Source organism: Xiphophorus hellerii, chromosome 21, assembly GCF_003331165.1.
Source record: "Xiphophorus hellerii strain 12219 chromosome 21, Xiphophorus_hellerii-4.1, whole genome shotgun sequence".
NCBI classification, from domain to species: Eukaryota; Metazoa; Chordata; class Actinopteri; order Cyprinodontiformes; family Poeciliidae; genus Xiphophorus; species Xiphophorus hellerii.
This window is the reverse complement of record NC_045692.1, coordinates 23845319-23872627: the sequence shown is the minus strand read 5'-3', so window position 1 is coordinate 23872627 and position 27309 is coordinate 23845319. Positions and strand designations below refer to the sequence as shown.

Sequence of the window (27309 nt, the reverse complement as noted above, 5' to 3'; positions counted from 1 at the left end):
TGGTTTTTGTTTCTGTTTAGACAAAAAAAAATAAAACTTGTTACGTTGTACAATATTTTGCTTCAGAAATTTCCATGTCAGTAGGATTCATCAGACTTGTTTAAGATGAATAAATGAGAGAAACTTTAGAGTTTATTCATAACTCATGTAACAACACATTACATCATAAATATGGAACTGTGCAGAAAACAAAACATCATGATATAAAGTGCTGTATTCAAATTATATGTACAGACAGTAAGACGTAGGTAATAGATTTTTTTAGATAAGTAAATCAATGACATTCAAAATATAAAAGTTGCTTCATTTGTTGAAGGTTCACAGTTTTACTTTAATCAACTGAGAATAAGATGATAAACTTTTATTTTTAACAGTTTTCTTCGTCACTGTGTGTCTGAAGGGAGTCATAATGTTGTAATGACTGGTATCATCCTTAAATATTAGATTCCAACTGTACATTTATTTATAAACATATTTAAAGTTAAATAAAATACAGTCAAGAGTGTTGAAATTAGTTTTGAAATGTTGCCAGTTCAGTCCCACATTAACACAAAGGAATGAATGTTTTTATGATTTTCCTCAGACACATCTCCACAGAAAGGTTTCCTTTCCTTTTCCTTTTCTCCTTTCCACAGAAACTAATTTCTGTGGAAAGAAATGAGTTTCTGTAGGGAAACAGTTTGGGAGGGAAGATTTTCATCTGGAAATGTTCATCATGTGAAAAATGTTTGGACGTCCTGATTGTGTTTTTTCTACCATATTTAGAAATTTGAACATGTAATAAAAATTTTAGCAGGACTGAACACATAACTGAATAAAATACATTTTAAAAAAGTGTGAAACAAAGTCTCACAATATAACATCAAACACTGATGGATCCTTCAAGCCAAGTTTTTACACTGTAAAATATTAACTATTCATGCTTCAGATTAATCTATTTATGTTTTATTCCATTGATTGTAACTCAAAATTATGTAGATATTTTTGTAGATCATATTTTAAATAATCTAAAGTAAATGTTGTTTGTAAAACCTAAATACTCAGGAACAATTTTACTTGACACTTTTGACTGGAGTTTGTAAAGCAGGAGATTCAGCTGTGGGTATTAGTGCATGTAAAGGTCTGATTGATTATGAATGATCAAAAATAATCAGCTAAAAGCATTTTAAATTGGGTCTCCAGCATTTACAGACTGTAGCTGTTTTCTCTAACCCAGAGAAATCCTTTGGTCCGATGGGCTCATCAGCAGAACAACATGAAGCTTCACAGGTCAGAACCTTCATTTCTCTCCTTCCTGAACAAAAGATAAAACAAATACAGATACAGACTTTATTAGTTTAAATAAATCATTGAACAACAATCATTTCATGTTTTATTGAACTTTTCCTGATCAGTTAAAAAATGTTTGCTTTGAGACAAAATGTATCTTTTATCAGACAGGAAAGTCTTGGTTCACTTTCTGACACCAGAATTTGTTTTTCATATGAAAATAAAATCATACTTACATGACATTTATAATCCTTCTTGTTTTAAATCATAGCAGCCCTGAAATGTGTGTTTAGAGGAAACCATCAGTACAAAGCAAAATGTAACCATTCAGAAGTTGTTGCTGGCTGATTTTTACCTTTTCTTCTTTTACAGCAGAAATAAAGCAGAGAAGAAAATATCACTATCATAAAAATGATTCCAATCACCAACCAAATTATCCAGGATGGTTTATCTGAAATGAAAAAACTCATCAGAATTAAACTGTCTGGATGTATTTTAAAGTTTCCTCAGTATTTGTGTATATTTAATGTTTTCTTTGTCTCCTTACCGTCTCTCCTCACAGTGATCTGGGTTACCATGGTTTCGTCTTTGTCGCTGGTCTCACAGCTGTAGTTTCCCTCCAGATCAGGATCTAGTCCCTGCAGACTGAGGTCTCCATGCTCTGAAACATCCTTCACATGTTTCCTCCACCTCTCTGACACGGACCGGTTCCTTCCCGTCTGGTTCAGGACCGTCTGATGGTCGAACCTCCAGACTACAGTCATCACTGAACCGCTCAGCCCCGAGCAGGGAAGCGTTGTTTCATCTGTTGTCACGGTAACTGATGCTGAAAATCAGAAATGGGTATTAACTGGTTACCTTTTCTTGAGTGAGTCTCAATTTGTTGGTCGGCTAATTTGAACTTTTTCTTCAGTAAAAATATGTTGAAGCAGTTCTACTCTTAGTTCATTATGACGTTTGTCTGTCCGGCTGATAATATATTCAAAAGAAAACTGAAAAATGATCCCAGATTCTGTTACTCAAACTTCTGTCTCCTCCAGTGGAAAAGAAATAAATAACCAACATGAAGCAGAGGAAAGTCTCAGTGTGATCTCTTGTGGAATCAAATACTCACATTGTTTCCTGAACGTTGCTCTCCTCTGGTTCCTCCTGGTTCTGATGGTGCAGCTGTAGATCCGATCAGAACCGTCTGGAACCGTCAGAGAGCTGCTGATGTCATAAAGCTTCTCCTCAGTCTGATGGACTGTGGTTCTGGTCTGAAGAGTCGTGTTGGATGGAGGCTCAGTGGACCAGGTGAGTTCAGGTGGAGGGTAGATCCCCTCTGAGCTGCAGGTGATCCTGTTTCCATCCTGATGGATTCTGATGTCAGAGACTGGAGCTGTGAAAAGATAAATGGAGAAGTTAAAGTACAAATCTCCAAGGTTTTTATTTTATTTATTCATCCGTAGCTCATACCATCCACACTCAGTCTTATTATTGACTCTTCATGTCCTTTAATGGTGCTGATGTAGCAGTTGTATCTTCCCTGATCCTGAAGCTGATCTTCTCTCAGCAGCAGGGAGGCGTTTCCTCTGGAGATCTGATCCTGAAACAGAGACGTTCTGCTTCTGAAGTTCTGGTTCTGGAGACCCAGTTGGTCCTGGTTGTCATAATAAGAATGAACTCTCAGCTCTGAGGATTCCAGCTGAGTCCAGTGGAGGATGGGTTCACCGTAGCTCTGGAAGCTGCAGGGTAAGATGCAGCTCTGCTTGAAGTTGCAGGAAATTTCTGCATCTGACAGTAGAGCTGTACAGAAACAGATCCAAGATCAGATCAGAGAAATGCTAATAATGTTGTGCAAAAGTTTAAAGTTGAATTTAATTTAAAATCATGTCAGATTGTAAGATTTTAATCCATCGTCTGAACCTGGACACCATGGACAACAACCTGAAGTTATTCAAAAGGTTGTTGGAGACGAGATCATTGGCTAAACTTAATTAATTAAGAAATGCCTTTAAATAAGATTTTTACCAGCAGCTTGTGCAACTCGGTGATAAAATCCCACTCATAAGTCAAGATAAACTTGTGAGTTTATCCTAACTTATGAGTTGATCTTTCAGAAAAACTAAACAATGTCACATTCTTGTTTATTTTCTGTTTTTTAAGCAAATCCAACCTGCAGGCAGAGCAGATCTGGTGATCTGATATAACTGAACTGATCACAGAAAACTGATCAACTTTGATTTTAAACAGAATATAAATATTTTAAGAAAAACTCACCAACCTGTTGCTGTTATTCTATAAATCTGTTCTCACTGTATTCATGTTATGAGGTTTACATTTACAGCATAACAAGACAATAAGACTGTTTCAACATCTCATCCTATCAATAAATAACAAAAATGTACTAATAAATAAAAAAAGAATAAAACATAGAGAAAAAAGAGAAAAACACATTACAAAAACTCACCTATTTTCCAGAAACTCATGAAAACCAGAAAAGTCAGAGACCAGATTGTTTTTATCTTCATGTTAACCGATTGAGTAGCAGGATGTGAAAAACTGAACCAACGTTATTAAGAGAGTGAGGAGAAATGAAAAGCAAGACGTGTTGGAGCAGAACCTCGGGAATGAAATATTTCCTCCTAGATTCTCAGGGCAGATTAACGTCTGCAGGATCTACATGAATGAACATGAATCACAGCATCAAGTTCAAACCTGTAAAGTGACTGAAGTTTTATTTTCCTGAATCTGTGGGGAGTTTTTGTTGTGAACTTAGCAGAACTTTTCCAACTAGGTGTGTAACTTTTATAAAAACTATTTTGTTTGTTCATTTTTCCATATTTGTTAAAACTGTGACTATGTTGTGACAGAATGAGACCAGCTATCGATTATTTTAGGGCAACCAGGCAGAGGAACAAACATCTACATTTCAGTTTCATCCAAATGTTCTGCAGTTTTATATTACAGGGACCAAATGTGGATAATAAACTATTTATTTGAACAAACAAAACTCATGGATCTGTTTAGGGTGCAGAGCTATAAGCAGTAGATGTGTTTGTCACAGAGGCTGGGAACTGTTTGGACCTCACAGGCTCCCGTCCTGCTCCGCATGTTTACACATCATCTACCTGGAAATAAAACATTTTTATATCTCAGACATATGGATGGACCATCAATAAATCTAAACTCAACAATAATAAACCCACACAAACACCTGCAGTGGAACAAAAGAAGCATCTTTACACATTTAGCTTTAGATTATAATTTCATCATTTTATTTCAAAGCAACTTGTTTCATTTGTGCAAATTAAATTCATGAACTGAGATCAGTTTTCAACACAATTGAAGAAAAGTAAAATATTTGACATAAATGTTGACAATAACTGCTGAACAATTTTTACATCTAGAAAGTTGTTGTTACTTTGAGTAAAACAAAAATTAAACATGAAACACATGAGAAAAAAAACATGTTTTTGTTTGTCAATACAATGACTATTAACTCAAAACTTTACTGTTTTATTGTGACTAACTAGAAAAAAGAACAAAATTTCATATTAATATTATTTTGAAAAATAAAAATTAAACTTCACAAAATAAACCAGTTTATAGCAAACAATTAGAAACTTAAAGCTGAAGTAACAGAATAAACATCTCGTCTTGTTGCTGCAATAAATGAATAGAAAAAAAGGCAAAAGTGAGAAATTTCAATTCAACAAACCAGGTTTTATTAGACTTTTCCTTTAGTTGAACTATTTAATAGTTTTAGAGCCTAAAATATATTTAACCAATATTACTCGACCATATCTTTATTGGTAGTTAGTATTTTATGATTCCCATCTTTAAAAGGCCTTTAAAGTGATAAACAAGACTTTTGTTTTTTTTACCTAACTAAAAGATGTGAGGAGTTTTCTATTTTCCTGTTTTTCTTTGCATCAGTAGGAACATCAAATAATAAATATTTGGTTCATAAAAAGTTATTAACTGTTGTGTGACTGAGACAAAAATAAGATTAATGTTTCATTTTCTTCTCTAAAGCATAAAATAATCTTACTATTTCTGATAAATATTAGCATAATTCCAGATTTATATCTGATCTGCCTGCAGGGATTAATGATGAAAAAGGTTTCTAAACTGTGAAACTAAAAATAACTCCTCTGAAATAATTAGTGAGTTTAGTAAGAAATAATAAAACACTTTATCATAAAATAATGATCTATAGTTTAATTCCTGCTAACAGCTTTTATCTTGTTTTTTTATTTCAAACCAGATGAAGTTTAACCTGAACTGTTGATTCATCCTGATACGGAGAAAAAACGTTTCGTTTCAGTTCTGTGTCGTTTTGTGTTGGTTTTTTATTTCAGTGGATTCTTTATGTTCTGGGTCGTTGTTGTGTTTTCTGTGGATTCGTATCATTTTCCTCTCATTCAGCTTCCTTTAGGCTCCGCCCCCTCACAGCTGCAGCTCATCTGTTAGGCTCCGCCCCCTCACAGCTGCAGCTCATCTGTTAGGCTCCGCCCCTTCACAGCTGCAGCTCATCTGTTAGGCTCCGCCCCCTCACAGCTGCAGCTCATCTGTTAGGCTCCGCCCCTTCACAGCTGCAGCTCATCTGTAATGGCTGCAGTTTTCCAGGACTCTGTGTAGACTCTCTCTCTGGGTCATGCATGGTCAGGCTCATCTTTATGTTTCTCATTTCTTCTTTTACTTCATCCTTCATCTTCTGTCGTATTTCTTCCAAAGGCTTAATGTTACCTGAGCTGCAATAAAATCCATCATAGACAGTTTTAGAAAAAAGTAATTATTCCTAAAACTACAATCTTTTTTCTCATCTTACTTTCTTTCTGTCTTTATTTAAGTGAGAATTAAACATTCACTTTAAGCATGCAAAGAAAATGTTTCATCTACTGTCAGAGTTTTTGATGCTTTACTTACTCTATCTCTTCACTAAAATGTCCAAATGATTCTGATTCTCCTTTTTTTGAGTCCTTCTCCTTCTTTTTGTCCTTCTTTGTGTCCTTCTCCTCATCCTTCTCTTTGTCCTTCTTCTTATTACACCTGTAGCAATAAAACAAGGACAGGAAATGAATGCATGAATCGGTTTCTTTGGGACAAGAGAAATATTTAGCTTATGAAGAAGCGTCAACAGAAGCAGAGTTTATGCAGGAAACTGAAAAGAGAACAATAGTTTTACTTTTTCTTTAAAAAAGCGGCTGCTGCTGCTCCTGCTGGTCCAGTCAGACCCAGAATCACCTTCCAGGCTAAACCTCCTGCCGATTCTGCAGAGGAAGAGGAGAAACACTGACTGTCTGCATCGTTTATAACTCACTTTAATTCATAAACAACAAAAAAAGGTTCCAGCAGTTTAAACTTCGTTCTGCAGCAGCTCAGAGAAATGATTTCAGTTTCAGTAATATTTCAGTAATATTAACAGACTCTGAATAAACCTGTATTCATTTATCATTTAGGTTGTTTCTTCATCTGCATTCCTGCAACATAAAACTCATCCCTCCACTTTTTAAACTAGTTTCTACTAACAGAGAAAGTTAATTAAATGTTTTAGTCTGAAGTAAAATGGAGGAATTCATGAAAATTATGGGTTTAATTTACTTTTTAAATGAATGAAAATATTATTTTATTCCTCAAACATATTTTGTGATTTTCTGTGATTTTCTCACCTTTGTGTTTTAGGGTTTCCATCCTGATGTTCCTCCTGGTTCTGACGGTGCAGCTGTAGATCCGATCAGAACCGTCTGGAACCGTCAGAGAGCTGCTGATGTCATAAAGCTTCTCCTCAGTCTGATGGACTGTGGTTCTGGTCTGCAGAGCCGTGTTGGATGGAGGCTCAGTGGACCAGGTGAGTTCAGGTTGAGGGTAGATCCCCTCTGAGCTGCAGGTGATCCTGTTTCCATCCTGATAGATTCTGATTGTAGAAACTGGAGCTGAAAACAACAAAATGCGTTAAAAACTGAAAAACCAAAGAAAAGCAGCTGGAAAATATTAAATATATTTAATAAAACATTTCTACCGTCTATTTTCAGGTTTATAAATGATTCTTTATGTCCTGTGCTGGTGCTGGTGTTGCATTTATATCTCCCCTCATCCTGGATCTTCACCTCCTTCAGCAGCAGGGAGGCGTTTCCTCTGGAGATCTGATCCTGGATCAGTGATGTCCGGTCCTTAAAGTTCTGGTTCTGCTGACCCAGCTGGTCCTGGCCGTCATAGTAGGAGTGAACCACAGAGTCTCCAGCTGACGACGCGTTGGACCAGTGGATCACCAGATCAGAGTTGAACTGGATCTGACAGGGCAGCAGGCAGTTCTGTCTGAAAACACAGGAAACCTCCGGATCTGCAACAGGAAACAGGAAATGAATAAGAAACTCTTTCAAATTAAATGTTATTATTGTTTTAGGTTATACGTTCATCAAATCATTTTCACAATCATTAAATCAAGATGGTGCTGAACGCTGAGTTCTTAAATCAACAGTTTTCCCCTGGGGGATTGGTTGCTTTAACTAGGCCACTCCTCTAAAGAAAACGCTTTTGTACAAAAGACTGTTAATTATTTGTTTTCAGCCCTCTAGTTTAGGTTTTCTTCATCAAAGTATTTTAGGTGCAGTATTTTATTTCAGCCACTGGGTGGCTTCATGTTCATATTTGTTGCATCTTGTTTATGGATCTGAATATTGAGTGATGCGGTTCTGAAGGCTGACTTGGTTCATAACCTCTTTCTATTGTCTGCGTCCATTGAATGAAAATACTGTTGCTGATTTAGTTCGGTTTCGTAAATGTCTCAGAGCTGTAGTTGTGCTTTGTCCCGTTGAATATTATGGTCGTTTGCTGTATTTTATTTGTATTGTTGAGAGCTAAAGTTAGCCGTTTAGCATTAAGTTATTAAACTCAGTTAATTAGTTGCAGCTGTTATTTGTGTTACCATTTCCAATTGAAATGTACGGAAGAGTACGGAGCCCTCTAGGGGACATGGGGAATTTTTTTTCTTTTGCGTTCCCTCGCAATACTGTACTGGTCAGTTATGCAGCATAATTTAACACTGTAAGCCTTTCTTACGGTGGGCGCCGTACTTTCTGCTTTAATATAAGGTTATGTGAGGTTTTTCCATGAATGTTAGAAACTTTTTGTGAAATATCTGAAGTTTTATATCTTTCTTTAGGATAGAAAGGCGCCACAAACCTACGATATAAACAGAAACTTTCCGTAAGTAGGAAAGAAATAAAAATACATGATAATTTGGACTATTTCTGAGTTATTATCGCGGGTAATAAATCATCTGACAGTTTTGATTGTGTCTCTGTTGTGTTCTAGTCTGAATGGTTTAAAGAGCTGCTTTCAGTGCCGCTCCATCTTAGCCTTAACAGACATAAACATGCAGTAAAAAATAAATCCATTTTCAATCAGTGTTTTGCACCAAACAGTTTTTATTATTAAGTTTTTATTATTAAAAACACGACAAACTAATGATGGTAAAGGGCCGCACTGGGTTAACTCTGGAATCTCATCTGTCTGTGTATCAATCAACTCCAAACCTTTTCTTTGTTCTGTCACAATTATTGATTTATTCCATTTTGATGATCAGGCTCCAAACTTTGCCAGGACTGACCGCCCCGCTCACCGCTTCCTAAAACACACAAAGCCAGTATCCTTCCATTCATACCTGGTGACGTCACTCCCACGTCGACACACCTAAGTGTCAAAGCCTCCTGCTGCTGTCATATCAATAATTACTTATTTCATTCATATGGCTCCTACAGAGCCTCAGTGAAAACTTGTTTATTATTATTAACTGTTTGGTGCAAACAGTCGATTTATTTTTTCCTGCATGTTTATGTCTGTTAAGGCTAAGATGGAGCGGCACTGAAAGCAGCTCTTTAAACCATTCAGACTAGAACACAACAGAGACACAATCAAAACTGTCAGATGATTTATTACCCGCGATAATAACTCAGAAATAGTCCAAATTATAATGTATTTTTATTTCTTTCCTACTTACGGAAAGTTTCTGTTTATATCGTAGGTTTGTGGTGCCTTTCTATCCTAAAGAAAGATATAAAACTTCAGATATTTCACAAAAAGATACTAACATTCATGGAAAAACCTCACATAACCTTATATTAAAGCATAAAGTATGGCGCCCACCGTAAGAAAGGCTTACAGTGTTAAATTATGCTGCATAACTGACCAGTACAGTGTTGCGAGGGAACGCAAAAGAAAATAAATTCCCCATGTCCCCTAGAGGGCTCCGTATATAGAAAACCATAAAGTGCAGGGTTTGATTTTTTTATTCTGGTGAAAAAGATTTGAATTAAAACCCAACATGATCTGAAACAGATGAATAAATATCAGAACCTCCAGCTGATGAAACACTGTAATTTATTTAATCTGTTTTCTGAAACCAATCAGCTTTACTTTATAAAGTTTTTCTAGTTTAAATCTCTTCAGTCTGAATTCAGTAACTAAGGAGTGATGAGAGAAATCCTGATTTCACTTGGCTCAGTCAGTGAAACATCGTCAGTGTTTGTTCAGAAAAACACAACGAACTATGATCATGTTCATGTTCATGTTCATATTGACATCAGAATAAGAAGCTGAATATTTTGACTCACCTGCTTCAGAAACGGCCAGCAGAGGAACCAGAACCAGAACCAGGAGGGTTTTAAGGACAGATTTCTCTGCCATGTCGTCGTTCAGGATCAGCTGTTTACTGATCAGGAGTTCCTCAGAAGAGCTTGATGAGGGTCACGGTTAATAACAGCCGCATGCAGAATGTTGAGACGCCACATTGGATGAATTCCCTGTAATTCGCCGTCACTGCGGCTGCAAGGCGGCAACAGGAGGTTCTGTTCGTTAGTCAGAGAAAATTCCTAACTAATCGAGAATCTGCCAGAAGGTTTAAAATAAGTTCAAGATCCTCTCAGCTGATCTGCATGTCCTGATGTGGATCATTTGGATCTGAAATGTTCTGCTCAGAACTGAAATCCTGATAACTGAGGAGTTCTGGAGAACAAAACGGGTCGGCTTGTTCTGATGAAGGTTCTCCTGATCCGATTAGCATCTGAAGGGACGAGCCGGATGAATTCAAACCTTCAACATTTGAGTCTGTTTTCATGTACAGAAGTGAAGACAGAATAAATGAGAATCCTGCAGACAGGTTGGCTGATTTCACTGGAAGAGGATCTGAAGCTGCGTTACAAGCAAACCGGTTCTGAAGAAAACCAGAACCGGTTTGCTTTAGAGGTGATCTCAGTCAACATGGAGGTTCTGGCTGCAGGTTTGGACAACTTCATCCCATCAACACACATTTAAAAGTTTCTCTGATCAAAAACCTGCTGAAATACATTCAGGAATTAAAAATCAGGAGAATAATTATAATCTAATCTGGAATAAAAGATCCTGGGGTTTCATAACTGAGGAAGAGGAGTTAGATTCTTTCACAGGTTATCTGTTTTATACTATACTGTCACAACATATTGACAGATTTCACAAATATGTAAAACACTTTTTTTTCTTATATATTTTTTAGATAAAAGTTACAAACTGTAGCTAAAGCAGGAGAAACTGGAAATCGAGTTAATAAACTCGGATATTTTTAGCAATTTCATTTCCAGATGAATTTCTGCTGGATGTTGTGAAGCTGTGATGAATGTTCAGTTCATCTCCAGCTGATTCTGGTTCTGTTTTCCACAGATTCTCTAACGTTTTTTTGGTTTTTCAGCTGATTTATAATCGGACTCTGTTTCCATGGCGACCAGAGATTAAACAAACACAAGAAAAAAATTTATCCTGCCTGAATTATAAATTCACAGGTGGAGGTAAAGAAATTAAAAGCATGGCCACTGATATGACTGACAGCGGCCCCTAGTGGACACATTTAAAACTACCATGATAAATGAAGAGCAGAACAGTTTTGGACCTCACAGGCTGCCGTCCAGCTCTGAAGGCACAGAGTTGATGCATCGTGTTGTTTACACATCATTAATGGCAATAAAACATTATTATCTCAGATATATTCAATTCAATTTGAATTTATTTTATTAAATCTAGCACATCAAACAACAATATATGTTTTAAAGTAACAGGAAATGTTGCTTGTTACATATGAATGTAAAAACTCAATAATAAATCCAATCAAACATTCATAATGAAACAACTGTTGCATATTTACACATGTAATTTTAGATTATCATTTCATTTCAAAGCAACTTGTTGTAAATTAAAAAAACACTATAAAACTGTAGTAACAGAATAAGAAGCACCTATTATTATATTTAGCTGCAATAAATGTTCAGAAAGTAAATTACCCATAATCCAGTTCAGCACCGTCTTTATACAGCAAATACATTTTATTAGACATTTCCTTCATCATTAACATTTAATCTATAAAACTTCTATTTTAGGACTTTCTGTATGTGAAAGTTATGAGATCAATATTACCTTTTATTTTCTTTTTTTATCCTATTTTGTCTCATAATTCCCATTTTTAAAAGGCAGCTAAAGTGATAAATATGACTTTTATCTCATTAAAACATGTCAGGATTTTTTGAAACTTCTTTGAATAATTATTAACATTAAACAATAAAAATATTTGGTTCATAAACATCATTAATGACCTTTGCCTGTCTGAGACAAATCTGAGATTAATGTTTCACTTTTTCTCCTAAACATAATAAAATCTTACTGGCTGATAAATATTAATATCTGATCAGATTTATAGCTGATTTTCTGCAGGGATCAATTATGAAAATGGTTCCTAAACTGTGCAAGTAAAAATAAAGCAGTTTAATACTTTGTTATTAAAAATATATATATTCAAGGCAGAAAAAATAAAGCACTTCAACATGAAATAATGATCTTAATTTGCAGTTTTTGTCTCTTTTCCTTCAAATGAGATGAAATTCTTGAAGTTCTGAAAGTTTTATTAAGGTCCAACTTTCTGCTGTCATGAACTTCAGTTCTGTGTCATTTTGTGTTCAGTTGATTCTGCATGTTTTGGATCTTTGTTGTGTTTTCTAGTTTTTCTGTCTCCTGTTTGTCTGGTTTTCTTGTTTCCAGTCATTTTTCTCCTTTCTCTCCCTTTAGGCTCCTCCCCCTCACAGCTGCAGCACATCTGGAATCACTTCTGTGTTTCCAAGATGTCCGTCTCTCTGGGTTCCTCAATGACAGAATCTTCTATATTTTCCTGTTGTCTTAATTCTTGTTTACTGTCAGATTCTTCTGTGTTACCGTTTAAAAGGACCATCTCCGTCTCCCTGCAACAAAATTCATCATCATACACAGTTTAGTTTATATTAACTTGTTTTCTTTAGAACAAAGTCATATTTTTAAAAACCAAATAAAAATGTGATTTTCACCTTTTCTATTCACCCCCATCACCTTCATCATTATCTGAATAAGTTAAACTTTTTTTGTTTTTGTGTTTTTTTACATTTTAATTTGCTTTGTGAATTTAAAGGAGATTAAATTATGTTAGTTTTCCCTCCTGGTCTTGTTACAAGAGAAAAGAAAAACAATGTTTTTGAGATAAAATAAATAAAGATTGATCAAAATATTATTTTCACTTGATAGCTAAATGTATAATGTTAATGAAAATCCTGGTTTCTCAGTCAGTAAATGACAAACATTCACTTTAAACATTTAAAAAAGTTTTTCATCCACAACACTGAGAGTTTTTGATTGTTTACTTACTCTTTGTTTTCAGGTTTTCCACCTGATGCTGATTGTGATTCTGGTCCACTTTTACTCTTTTTACTTTTACATCTATAAGAATAAATCAAACATAGAAAATGAATAAATGGCTTGTTTTGTTTAGGACAAGTTAATTATTTAGTTCAGAGAAAAACAGCAGTGAATTTAAAAGAGAAGATAGAATTTAGTTTTACCTTTTACATAAACACCCGACTACCACTCCTATAATCAGTCCAGCCACTGCTGCTGCAACCAAACCACCAATCAGCCACCAGGGTGAATCTTTTTCTTTATGTGAACGTCCTGCATAAAAGAGATGGAAAAGTTTAATGTTCCTGTGTGATTTAGTCATTCTGCAGGTTATTAGACTGTTTCACAGATGAGAAGATAATATTTATTATATAAAGGAAAGCCATCATTGTACTGTATTCTGATTCAGTTGTTTCTGTTATGTTTGGAAATAAAATGTATTCCTGCTCCTCATTCTAACCAGTTTTTACTGTCAGAGAAGAGAAAATAAAGATTTAATCTTCTTCTGAAAATTGAAACAAACATAAGTTGTTGTTCTCCATGGTTTTTCACCTGTTTTGTTTAAAGTTGCTGTTTTGTTGTTGCTCCTGGTTCTGATGGTGCAGCTGTAGATCCAATCAGAACCGTCTGGAACCGTCAGAGAGCTGCTGATGTCATAAAGCTGATCTTCAGTTTTCTGGATCCTGGTACTTTCATTCAGAGTCGTGTTGGATGGAGGCTCAGTGGACCAGGTGAGTTCAGGTTGAGGGTAGATCCCCTCTGAGCTGCAGGTGATCCTGTTTCCATCCTGATGGATTCTGATGTCAGAGACTGGAGCTGAAAATAGAAGAAAATGCATCAAAAACCAAAGAAAAGCAGCTGGAAATAAATGGATGATATTAATTCAGTCCCACCTTCTGTTTTCAGGTTTATAAATAATTCTTTATATCCTGTTCTGATGCTGGTGTAACATTTATATCTTCCCTCATCCTGGATCTTCACCTCCTTCAGCAGCAGGGAGGCGTTTCCTCTATAGATCTGATCCTGGATCAGTGATGTCCGGTTCTGAAAGTTCTGGTTCTGGTAACCCAGCTGATCTCTGCCTTCATAGTAGGAGTGAACCAGAACATCTCCAGCTGAATCTTGGTACCAGTGGATGAGCGGATCAGAGCCAAGCTGGATCCGACAGGGTAACATGCAGCTCTGTCTGAAAACACAGGAAACCTCTGGATCTGCAACAGGAAGTTAATTATTTAACTTCGGTTCATGTTTAGGTTTTTCTGTCACTAAATCAGTTTCATAATCATTAAATAATTAAGATGCTTCTCGTTCAGTCAGTCCAGATTCTCAGGCTGTTCATACTGTAAATGGTTACTAAAGGGTTAAAATGCTCCTGGTTGTTCGTTGGTCCAATAGTGACACCTTGTGGTCATTGGGGCTTTTATTTTGAAGAGCGGCTTGTTTCTTCTTCGTGTGTTTTGGCCATAATGCGCTTCCTGTTTGTGTTTTGTGATAAGATCATTTGTTTATTTCAGAAAGTATGAAACATAATTGGTTTATTTGTTTAAAAAGGAAAACTGCTGAAAGGTTAAAGACACAACATATTTTTAATGAACATTAATCTGTTTTATTATTATTTAACATAAACTTGTTGTAGGAACCATTTATCTGGTTTTCCTGTGTTTGTCTCCTCTAGGGGGCGTATTCTGTCTTGTGTACTGAGTATACCGGAAGTGGGATGGGTTGCTAAAGGTCAAAGGTGATTCTGTTAGGCGTTGCTAAGAGGAGAACTGTTTTCTACTGAGCTTGGTTTTGAGTTATGTTGATTTGTTTTGGTCTAAATGGAAATAGCAAAATGCAGGACATTGTGAAGAAAGTAGATTTTGTGATTGAAGTAAAAATGAAAAACCAAAGTCTTCCAGGAACATCAGCTGCCAGAAGCATAAAATATAAGATTTTAGCCACTAAACATGTGATGCATTGTTTTCTTTTATATTTGTTTTAAAAAACTCGCAATGAATTTGAGGCAAAACTAACAAAATGAACTTAAGCAAAAACATTTCCATCAATCCACCATATTGTGAATTATAAAAAATCACATTAATTCAGTGAAATAATTAAGAACATTTTCAAAAACTACAAACTGGAATAACGTCAGATGATTAAAATAATCAGAAAACAATTTAATTTTAAAGTTAAAACACTGAACTACTTTCCCAAACAGAAAGAGTTTGTAGATTAAATAGTTTAGATTTATGTGAGGAAACTGGTTCTGTTGCTTCAGTTCCTTTGATAGAAAGAAAAAATGTCTTCAATCATGTTTGATAAAATTTCACTGAAGAGCTCAAACTTTAATCTTTGACTTTGATGCTGAAGATCTGAATTAGTTAACGACACATTTCTAAGTGGATCTTCCTGAATCCACAGAGTTTGATTTTATTTCAGGATTTTAATCCAAAATAAAATATATTTGGCCTTTTTCTGTTTAAAGTGAAAGTATAGAGAAAATGTATGAATGCTTTTGTTTATAGCAGATTGTAAAATGATATATATTTGTGTAGGAAACCTGACATCTGGTTCCCCATATTCAGTATTAATTAATAAATAGGAAACCTAAACTAAAAACCTGTATTTATTAAGAAAAATAAAAAATATAATTATTATCTTGTTTCTATGGAGCTTGAATGTTTTATGTCATGATTAGAATTAGAAACACACATAATCACATGTAGTGTTATATATTTTATAACATAATTTAAATGAAACTTGTTGAGCAGAAAAAGTTTCTTTTGAGTAAAACTTTAATATTATCGTCACTATGAGCAGCTGAATGAAAATCAGATCCAACAGCTGGAGAAACTTTGTGTCTTTATTTAGTCGATTCTGAAATAAATCAGGTTTATTTTATAAAGCAAACATTTTCTTTCAGTCTGAATGAAGAAAGTCTTGGTAAGAAGCTGAGAAATAAATCCTTCTTCAGTAATCTCATTATTTCACAGTAATATGTTGTGAAACATCGTCAGTGATTTTGTTTTCATTCAGTTCTCAGATTGAAAAGCAGAAGAAAATCACAACAAACCGTCTTCATGATGACATCAGAGGAACAAAGAACAATAAATGTTTAACTCACCGGATCCAGAAACAGGCAGAAGAAAAAACATAAATAATTTAAAGTAAAATGTTTCTGCCATGTTGTTGTTGATGATCCGAAGTTAACTAGAAGTATTTACTGGGAGAGTCACAGTGACTAAAGAAACTGATGATTCACAAAGACGTGCAGAACGTAGCAGAACCACATTCCATGAAGTCCTGTAAACTTTAGGAGACACAACCAGGCGTGTTTCTCCTAAAGAACCAATCAGAAAGTTGGAGTTGGAGTCAAAATAAATTTCTACCTAATCAAGCGACTGCTGAAAGTCTTAAAACTTTTACCTGCAGCTCTTCTTTTCATGATAAAAGCTTTTTGCTTCTGTTCAAGTTCTTGATGTTCATGAGAAAATAAACATTTTCACAAAGACAGAAAATGTTCAATTGTTCGCCTAAAAAATCCAAACAGTTTATAAAAAACTAGATTAACATGCAAAATATGAACTGTTTCGAACTCTGAACATAAAATCCACAACTAAGAATTAAATGATATCATTCTGATGGTTGTGGAGCAGAGAAGTTTCTCCCTGATGCATAAAGGAAACTTATATTTATTAATAATGTTAAATAGCTACTTGGGCCATTTTACTGTTTCTGCTACTTTCTCCTACTACTCTCCATTTATGCATTAGTTACAACTATTTCTTCTAACATTTATATGCTGCCTCTGTTTTATGTTTCTGTAGAACCGGCCGAACCAACCAGCTGCTTGTGAGTCTAATTCTTTGCTTTGGGCGTCATCAGCTGAAAGAGCTGCTAACAGTTTCATTTTCTCTGTCAGTAGGTGGAATATCTGGTTCTGTATTTATTTGTTCAGCTGTTTTCCTCCTGAACAAGCTACTGAAGGAGCAGCAGAATTTATTAAGTTGTTGTCTCGTTGTTTTTCCAACCAGTAGACAGTACTACTGCCTACTCCACCCTAATTTTACATTTTTTATTATTTCTTTTTATGATTTAACTCTATTTTCCATCTGAGCAGCTTTCTAGGTGAAGAAACAGATCATGGAGCATGATGCTGCCACCACCACATGTCACTGTGGAGGATGGGAAGCATTATATTTCTGAACATATTTGTGTTTTGCTGAAATGTTTATGTCTGCGATGGACCAGCGACCTGTCCAGGTTAACCTGTCCTGGTTGACCTTTCCAGGTTGACCTGTCCTGGTGACCTGTCCAGGTTGACCTGTCCAGGTTGACCTGTCCAGGTTGACCTGTCCTGGTGACCTGTCCTGGTTGACCTGTCCAGGTTGACCTGTCCTGGTGACCTTTCCAGGTTGACTTGTCCAGGTTGACCTGTCCTGGTGACCTGTCCAGGTTGACCTGTCCTGGTTGACCTGTCCAGGTTGACCTTTCCATGTTGACCTGTCCTGGTGACCTTTCCTGGTGACCTGTCCTGGTGACCTTTCCTGGTGACCTTTCCTAGTTGACCTGTCCCCGTTGACCTGTCCTGGTGACCCCGCCTCTCGTCCGTTGACAGTTGGATTTTGGCCCCAGCTCCCCTCAGGCCCCCGATGGTTTAATGGTGGATAAAATGGACGGATGGATGAAATGTTTGGGTTTTTTCTCTTATGAGGAAACATTCTGCACTTTCTTCCACATCCATCTCCATCCATCTCACAACTGAGGAAAACAACCACCACAGCATGATGCTGCCACCACCATGTGTTAACATTTAGGCCCAGTCTCCATGGAAACAGCAAATAAAATAAAAATGCGACAGCTACACTGTTGCACAGTTTAAGATCAGTTTGTAACATTTACCTGCTGCTCTTCTCTCAGGTGGATCTCACCCACCGAGTCCATCTGCTCCTGGACTTCTGTCCCTCTATCGGATCGCTCCTCACTCCTCCTCACAAGAACTTACCTGTCCACCTTCCACCGCAAGCCTCTTCCATCTGCCTCCAAAGAAATCTCCGTCAAAACCAGACCTGAACCTGGATCATCTCAAGGACCCCCTGCTGAGAGACCGCAGTGCTTCTCCTGCTGCTGGAAACTCATCGCTTCACCAAGTAAGATCCTCCATTTCCCCAGTTCAACCTGTCCAGTTTACCATCAACTCACCGTCTCTCTCCCACAGCCTCCAGAGTTCTGACGACCCGGCTTCCCGTCCAACAGGACAAGAACCACACAGTGTTAAAATAAACTTTATTTATCTGATTTCCTGTTCTCCTCATTGTGTTCTGCATGTGGGTAAAAAGACGTGACAGTTTCATTTTTCTCCTAAACATAATAAAATCTTACTGATTGATAAATATTAATATGTGATCAGATTTATAGCTGATTTTCTGCAGGGATTTAATATGAAAATGGTTCTAAAACTGTGCAAGTAAAAAACTTCTCTGAGTCAATAAAGCAGTTTAATACTTTATCATTAAAAATTTATATATACAAGGCAGAACAAATAAAGCACTTCAACATGAAGTAATGATCTTAATTTGCAGTTTTTGTCTCTGTTCCTTCAAATGAGATGAAGTTCTTGAAGTTCTGAAAGTTTTATTAAGGTCCAACTTTCTGCTGTCATGAACTTCAGTTCTGTGTCATTTTGTGTTCAGTTGATTCTTCATGTTTTGGATCTTTGTTGTGTTTTCTAGTTTTTCTGTCTCCTGTTTGTCTGGTTTTCTTGTTTCCAGTCATTTTTCTCCTTTCTCTCCCTTTAGGCTCCTCCCCCTCACAGCTGCAGCACATCTGGAATCACTTCTGTGTTTCCAAGATGTCCGTCTCTCTGGGTTCCTCAATGACAGAATCTTCTTTATTTTCCTGTTGTCTTAATTCTTGTTTACTGTCAGATTCTTCTGTGTTATCTTTTAAAAGGACCATCTCCGTCTCCTTGCAACAAAATTCATCATCATACACAGTTTAGTTTATATTAACTTGTTTTCTTTAGAACAAAGTCATATTTCTAAAAACCAAATAAAAATGTGATTTTTACCTTTCCTATATTCCCCCATGATTTTCTGAACAAATTAAATGTTTTTTACATTTTTATTTACTTTGTTAATTAATGGAGGTTAAATTAGGATGCAGAAATCCTGATGCACAATTTAAAGCTGAGTAATTTGTTAAAATAGAAAACTTCTCTTTGTTTTTGTAGAAATGTTTTTGACATAAAATGAATTAAAATGGATCAAAATATTATTTTCACTCGATAGTAAAGTGTATAATGTTGATGAAAATCCTGGTTTCTCAGTCAGTAAATGACAAACATTCACTTTAAACATTTAAAAGGTTTTTCATCCACAACACTGAGAGTTTTTGATTGTTTACTTACTCTTTGTTTTCAGGTTTTCCATCTGATTCTGATCCATTTTTACTCTTTTTACTTTTACATCTATAAGAATAAAGCAAACATAGAAAATGAATAAATGGATTGAGAATTATTATAAAGAGAATTATTTAGTTCAGAGAAAAACAGTAAATCTAAAAGAGAAGCTAGAATTTAGTTTTACCTTTCATATAAATACCCGACTACCACTCCTATAATCAGTCCAGCCACTGCTGCTGCAACCAAACCACCAATCAGCCACCAGGGTGAATCTTCTTCTTTATGTGAACGTCCTGCATAAAAGAGATGGAAAAGTTTAATGTTCCTGTGTGATTTAGTCATTCTGCAGCTGGACAATGAGGTTATTAGACTGTTTCACAGATGAGAAAATAATATTTATTATATAAAGGAATGCCATCATTGTACTGTATTCTGATTCAGTTGTTTCTGTTATGTTTGGAAATAAAATGTATTCCTGCTCCTCATTCTAACCAGTTTTTACTGTCAGAGAAGAGAAAATAAAGATTTAATCTTCTTCTGAAAATAATGAAAATAAAATAAACAAACATCAGTAGTTCTTCTAGAAAATTTTCTCACCTATTGTATAAGTTTCTATCATGTTGTTGCTCCTGGTTCTGACGGTGCAGCTGTAGATCACATCATTATCTTCATCTGGACCCGTCAGAGAGCTGCTGATGTCATAAAGCTGATCTTCAGTTTTCTGGATCCTGGTACTTTCATTCAGAGCCGTGTTGGATGGAGGCTCAGTGGACCAGGTGAGTTCAGGTTGAGGGTAGATCCCCTCTGAGCTGCAGGTGATCCTGTTTCCATCCTGATGGATTCTGATGTCAGAGACTGGAGCTGAAAATAGAAGAAAATGCATCAAAAACCAAAGAAAAGCAGCTGGAAATAAATGGATGATATTAATTCAGTCCCACCTTCTGTTTTCAGGTTTATAAATAATTCTTTATATCCTGTTCTGATGCTGGTGTAACATTTATATCTTCCCTCATCCTGGATCTTCACCTCCTTCAGCAGCAGGGAGGCGTTTCCTCTGGAGATCTGATCCTGGAACAGTGATGTCCGGTTCTGAAAGTTCTGGTTCTGGTAACCCAGCTGATCTCTGCCATCATAGTAGGAGTGAACCACAACATCTCCAGCTGAATCTTGGTACCAGTGGATGAGCGGATCAGAGCCAAGCTCGATCCGACAGGGTAACATGCAGCTCTGTCTGAAAACACAGGAAACATCTGGATCTGCAACAGGAAGTTAATCATTTAACTTCGGTTCATGTTTAGGTTTTTCTGTCACTAAATCAGTTTCATAATCATTAAATAATTAAGATGCTTCTCGTTCAGTCAGTCCAGATTCTCAGGCTGTTCATACTGTAAATGGTTACTAAAGGGTTAAAATGCTCCTGGTTGTTCGTTGGTCCAATAGTGACACCTTGTGGTCATTGGGGCTTTTATTTTGAAGAGCGGCTTGTTTCTTCTTCGTGTGTTTTGGCCATAATGCGCTTCCTGTTTGTGTTTTGTGATAAGATCATTTGTTTATTTCAGAAATTATGAAACATAATTGGTTTATTTGTTTAAAAAGGAAAACTGCTGAAAGGTTAAAGACACAACATATTTTTAATGAACATTAATCTGTTTTATTATTATTTAACATAAACTTGTTGTAGGAACCATTTATCTGGTCTTCCTGTGTTTGTCTCCAATAGGGGGCGTATTCTGTCTTGTGTACTGAGTATACCGGAAGTGGGATGGGTTACTAAAGGTCAAAGGTGATTCTGTTAGGCGTTGCTAAGAGAACTGTTTTCTACTGAGCTTGGTTTTGAGTTATGTTGATTTGTTTTGGTCTAAATGGAAATGGCAAAATGCAGGACATTGTGAAGAAAGTAGATTTTGTGATTGAAGTAAAAAATTAAAAACAATAAATAAAAAGAACAATAAATGTTTAACTCACTGGATCCAGAAACATTCAGAAGAAAAAACATAAACAGTAATAATTTAAAGTGAAATGTTTCTGTCATGTTGTTGTTTATGATCAGCTGTTTACTGATCAGAAGTTAATCAGAAGTACAAACTGGGAAAGTCACAGCTCTCCAGCAGCGAGGCACCAACTAAACCCTGTTGTACTGGATTTTATAGGATCACATTCCTGTTAGTTGAGCTCACATTTGTAACCACACATTTGGTGTGGCTCAGTCACCCATTATCTGAGACAGTGAAGAGCGAGTTTATTAAAGGACAACACTGTGGAATTCCCAGTACCAGAGTGGTTGTGAGTTTTTGACGGCCCTGACAAGTCTGCCGCCTCCTCTCCTCCCTTAAATACAACCCAAGAGTTAGTCTACCTTCAACCTTTAGCTGAATGAATGTTTTCTTGCTTCCTCTCTCTGTGCTGCTGTAGCATCTGTATCTCCCTTCATCCTGGATCTTCACTCCTGTCAGTTTTAAGGAGGCGTTTCCTCTGGAGATCAGATCCTTAAACAGAGACGTCCGACCTTTGAACTGCTGGTCCTGGCGTCCCAGCTGGTCCTCACTATCATAGTATGAGTGGACATTATGCTCTCCTGATGTTAAATGGTCCCAGTGGATCACTGTATCAGAACTGGGATCAACATTACAGGGTAAAATGCAGCTCTGTCTGAAAACACAGGTCACTGTGGGATCTACAGGAAGAGATGAAAGGAAACCAGATATTTACATATTTACAATTGTTATAAATTTGCATTCAAATAAAAGGAAATTTGCAAGACATTTAAATATGTTATCATGGATATGTGAGCTGTTTCAGGTTTTGTTTTTTCTTTCACTCCTGCACAGAACAAAACTGTTCTTTATTTTAACTCTGACAGTAACAGCAGGAACAAAAAACAAAGAACTGTCTTCATCCTTCACAGGTTTAAAAACAAGATGACGTCTTTCTGTTCTTCAAGTTGTGGTTTGGGAGATCTTGACAATTTTTTCTGATGTTTGATCTTGTTTAATGCCCAAAAAATAATTTTGCAGCTCTTGCAAATTATTAATATTAATATTATAATATTTCTGAATAATCTTTGTGAGTGTTGAACAAACTGCTAACAGAATAACTGAAGAATGAAGCTGCCTTCACAAGTTTTAATCTGTGGAATCATTTTAGTTTTAATAAAGCTCAGGTATCATTTACACCATTTTTTTCCTGTAAACTATGATTAACTAAATAATTCCTAACTTTTTAAATATACAGTGAACCCTCGCTATAACGCGGTTCACCTTTCACTGCTTCGCTGAGTTTTTTGTTGTTTTTTTTCACAGTGCATTGTGTTCTGCGTCCTGATTGGCTAAACAGTCTCCGCGCTTCTTCTCTACCTGCGTGCCAATAACGTTACAATATTTAAATATACATAATACAGCTTGGCAAATTTTGGCAAATATTTTTGCCCAGAAGAAAAAAGAGCGACAACAACTACCGATAACTATGTTGTTCTCTTGAAAAATCACACCTGCACCACAGGCTTCAGAAGAAAAAGACACTAGAGAGCGGAGTCAGGTCGCGGCGTCACAGTCAGAGGAACAGTGAAATATGCGAGTCACAATTTGTCCTACTGTACTTCTTATTGATGATTAAAATGATTATTTTACTGTAGTTATTTGTAAGAAAGCGTTCTATTTGTTAAAAAAAATGCTTAGGCCTGAAAACAGGTTTTGTTCTTTGGTTTCAATGTAGAGCAGGGGTCACCAACATGGTGGCCCGCGGGCACCCTGTCAATCTCGGAGCAGGTTCTAAAAATAGTCATTGTCATTAGGGAGCACTGCCAAAGAAATTATTTAATTTAATGTTTTTATATTGAAGTAATAACATTTGTTTATATTTAGAGTTTTTAAAAAGGAAATGATAAAAACGTTTAAAATAAATTGCTTTATGTATAAAACTCTTTCCTACGGTTAAAGTTCAGAACTGCGCAGACGCCTGCAGGATTTTATCGGAGGGCAGCGGCGCCTGCAGCTGTACGGCTGTACATACTCTGCGTACTTTAAGTAAAAAAAGAAAAGAATAATTTCTGAATTTTTTATTATTTAACCCTCTTTACTATTAACAAAATTGTGGAGAAAAAAAAGATTTTTGTGCCAGAACATCTTGTACATAGAGCTCATCTGTGTGAGTCTCTGGGGGTCAAAGGGCACCCAAAGCCTAAATCTTATTGGTCAGTTTACTTTTGTTTATTTGGCGCTTTTTCTGATAAAAATGAATGACGGAAGTTTGAACCTCCCGTAGTTCTAAGAGGGTCGTTTGGACCCCAGCAGAGCTTTTTACTGTGTCGGTTCTGGCAGGTTGTCGGTTTATGAGGCTCTTTGATGTTTCCTGAACTGGAGAGCTGATGGGTCACCTGTTAACTGACATCTGCTGCTCTTCCTGAGCGTCGCGCTAACACTGCGGGTTAAACAATTTAATCTAGTCGAATTTAATCTAGCTAAAGTAGAATAGAAATTAAGAAAATATTGTTGCTTCACCTTCTCGTCGTCTGGACGTCTGACACCACCTGAACCTGCCATCAACACTTTCCTCTTTCCATGAACCACAAGGATAGGCTTCGCTTCCATGTCTTTATTATCTAGCATCAGCTGAAAAAAAAAGTCTCTTGTGGTTTAGGTTTGTGCTGATTTTTGAGAATTGGGGAAGTGGTTGTGCTCTTGCAGGTCAGGTGCAGTGATAGTTTTGTGCTACCCTCTGATCTGTCGGACCTTTTTATTTCAACATCTGGTGGTGTCAGCCAGCTGGTGACCCGTCAGCTGTTCAGTTCGCAAAATCACAAAAAAAGCTAATAAACCAGCGACCCACCAGAACCGCACTGTAAAAAGCTCAGGCAAGATCTTAGAACCACGGGAGGTTCAAACTCCACTCATTCATTTTTAACTTACAGAAAATCGCAACCCGTGAAATAAACAAAAGCAAACTGACCAATCAGATTTAGGCTTTGTGCCCCACCTCACCCCTCACAGACAGTACACAGCTGTGTGTACAATATCTTTTGACACAAAATATTTTCTTTCTCCACAATTTTACTAGTAGTAAAGAGGGTTAGATAATAAAACAATAACTATTCTTTTCTTTTTTTATTTAAAGGAAATTTTCAAGGTACTCAATACATACAGCTGTTCAGCTGCAGCTGCAACAATCCAGACTCTCAGTCACTTGTGGGCAATTTAGAATCACACAGAAAAGCTCCAAAAGGGAATCAAACTTAAAACCCTGAACTATAAGAACTTCTGATCACATAATAGTAATTAACTATATCTGTCCTTACTGATAGGTATTGTCAGTAGTCCCTAACATTAATATGATCAGGCAGTATGTAATCATATATACATATGTGTATTATTGTTATAAAGGCTGAGCCAAGAATATTTATGTCTGTATCAAACAAGTAGCCCTTTGTGTTACTCTGCACCCTTGAAGTAGCTCCCAGTCTCAAAAAGGTTGATGACCCATGATGTAGAGTATTTAATTATGCTGTATAATAATTGTAAAAAATAAAGATAACTACTTCACGGATTTCGCCTATCACGGGTTCTCTTTGGAACGCAACCCGCGCGAAAAACAAAGGCTCAATGTACACTTTAGTAAATAAAACTCAAACTTGTCCCACCAAATTCACATTTTTATATTTAATATTTACATTGAGAGCAAAGTCAAATTATTTGTGTAAATAAACTTGGCTAAATAATTATTACATACCTCAAACTTTAAGTATAATAATATTTCTTTATGTTCTTGTTTTGTCCACCATTTAAAAACTAACACTGTTGTTGATAAATAAGATCAAACTGAGAATACAGGAAATATTTGACTTACCTCCATTTGCACCAGGCCAAATTAATGTTTGGATCACCAAAAACAGGAAGAACAAAATCTCAACCATAACTCAAGTTATTACAAAAACATGTATCATAAACCATCCTGCCTGTTATAAGTCAAGAGTAATGTACTTTCTATTTCGTTCTTTCCACCACTGAGCACCACCAGACTGGTCTGACCAGTTTATAAGTGGGAGAGGTAAACTGCTGTCAGGGAACTGGGCGGTTCTGTGGAGCTGCAGCTTCCCCACAGCCACAGATAATCAACTATTACTGATCATTCTGATTGATCCTACACGGTACGTCTAACCCTCTGTGTTCACCATGTTTCCATGTGCTTCAGTTTCCTCACCAACCGTTTCCTGTGTTTCCTCTTACTGACGGTGAAATGAAGAAATGAATCTTTCCAGCTCACTGCTTCGTTCACAGGTTCATCATCAGATGCTTCATTCTTTACTCACTAGTGACATCTGCTGCTGAAACTGAAACTGTGACGCTTTGTCCTCAAAATGTACTTCAACAAATATTACAACAAATATTAGAACAAATATTACAACAAATATTACAACAAATATTACAACAAATATTAGAACAAATATTAGAATAAATATTAGAATAAATATTAGAACACAGTCCGTATGCAATATTATTGCTACGAAGCTTTTGTCAGATTGATGTTTAGTAATATTAAGGTCTATTGATCCCTACTTAACTGTGTATTCTCTTATTAGTTATTAAAATGATTTGTAACTAACAGGTTGACTCAGCTGTCTTTGTGTTTTATTTGATGTCCTGATTAAACTATAAACACATTTGATGTTTTAGTGTCTAGTTGAGTGATTGTTGCAGCTGACAGTTTTCTTTGTGTTTGTGATTTGCTTCCTGAAAAACTAAAATTCTTCTAAATATGTCGGGTTCTAATCCATTATATTATATTTCATTATACCAGATTACATTAGATTTCACTCTTCCTATTGCTTCCTGTCTCTTTCTGCTGTGTGAGACTGACGATAAAACATCAAATCAACAGTCGGTGGGTCATTATTTTATTTATGAACAGAACTTTTTTCACTGTTTCTGATGTTAGCAGTTTCTTCGTTGGCTGATGACCTTCACAGGAAAACAGTTTTTAACAAGGAACTGCAGATGAAAAAGAATCTCTTCACATGAACCAACAGCCAACATGATTCATCTTACTTTTATTTTGAAAACCGACACACAAAATGAAGTGAAAACTTGTCCAATGTAATAATGCGAGACATTGTTTGTCATGTGGTTTTCAGTAAGATGACACAAACACCAACAAGCTTCATCTCACACAACTAAGTTACCTTCAAAAACAACTTTATTTGACTTTGCATCTTAGCATCACCTGATGTAATGAAATTGGCCTCTGTCTCTTTAAGAAGCTTGAACCCTTTCCAACACTCCATCTTTAGCACATCGTTTAGCATGTATTTATTCTAAAATTGAAAATATTCAACACACATCACATAATCTGCCAGAGTTTCTTTCAAAACAACAGAATAATAATGATAAATAAAAAGTCTTTTTTAAATTAAAAAGAACACATTAAGTTGAAAATTTTAAAAGTATAAAATGCCACATAGCACAAAAGTTCACCACAATGCAAACAACACAAAAACAAATCACATGATCAATTCCTACATATTTGATTATCTAAGAGTTTTAACTTTCAGTCAGTAGGAAATGATTTAAAAGAGTAAAAAGTCGCTGGATCTTTGCTGTCCTAACTACTTTTGTTTTTTATGTACTGAACATTTTCCATTTCAGAAAATAAAAATTTGTTCATGTTTTGTCCATCAATCTTTTTGCAGTCATGAACTGGGGCCACACAAAATGATCCCAAGGGCTGAAAATGGCCCTCAGACCGCACTTTGGACCCCCTGGTATAAATCATTTACAGGAATGAAGAAAGTAAAAACTTTTTTTTTGTCAAGTGTGAAGTTTGAGATGTCATGGGAAAAAATATTAGTAATAAATGCACCACAGAAATCATTTGTAGCAGCTTAAACATAATTTTATTCATCAGTTTACCAAAAAAATTACAGTTTTTGGATTTACAATAGAAACATTTTACTGCTG

General features: G+C 36.0%; 2 protein-coding genes across 3 annotated transcripts; both read right to left on the bottom strand.

The window, feature by feature from the left end:
- Positions 1-110: 110 nt before the first annotated feature.
- On the bottom strand, positions 111-10490 carry LOC116712152 (CD276 antigen-like). 2 transcript variants are annotated; one of them, XM_032552046.1, is made up of 8 exons: positions 9867-10469; positions 7274-7594; positions 6924-7187; positions 2725-3042; positions 2384-2647; positions 1817-2095; positions 1506-1720; positions 111-1294 (listed from the first exon to the last, which is right to left on the bottom strand). In XM_032552046.1, exons 1-7 carry the CDS (start codon positions 9937-9939, stop codon positions 1572-1574), a joined length of 1668 nt encoding a protein of 555 aa, XP_032407937.1. In that variant the 5' UTR covers positions 9940-10469; the 3' UTR covers positions 111-1294; positions 1506-1571. The 2 variants fall into 2 exon arrangements, with proteins under 2 accessions (XP_032407937.1, XP_032407936.1); XM_032552045.1 differs by lacking the exons at positions 111-1294; positions 1506-1720; positions 1817-2095; positions 2384-2647; positions 2725-3042 and adding exons at positions 4954-6005; positions 6181-6303; positions 6440-6524 and having other exon boundaries at positions 9867-10490.
- Positions 10491-12012: 1522 nt separating this feature from the next.
- LOC116712279 (CD276 antigen-like) lies at positions 12013-25353 on the bottom strand. The gene is made up of 12 exons (XM_032552159.1): positions 25202-25353; positions 21720-22037; positions 20302-20594; positions 19961-20224; positions 19548-19656; positions 19370-19429; positions 17216-17721; positions 13869-14186; positions 13528-13791; positions 13140-13248; positions 12946-13017; positions 12013-12509 (listed from the first exon to the last, which is right to left on the bottom strand). Exons 3-12 carry the CDS (start codon positions 20582-20584, stop codon positions 12374-12376), a joined length of 2121 nt encoding a protein of 706 aa, XP_032408050.1. The 5' UTR covers positions 20585-20594; positions 21720-22037; positions 25202-25353; the 3' UTR covers positions 12013-12373.
- Between the last annotated feature and the right edge of the window lie 1956 nt (positions 25354-27309).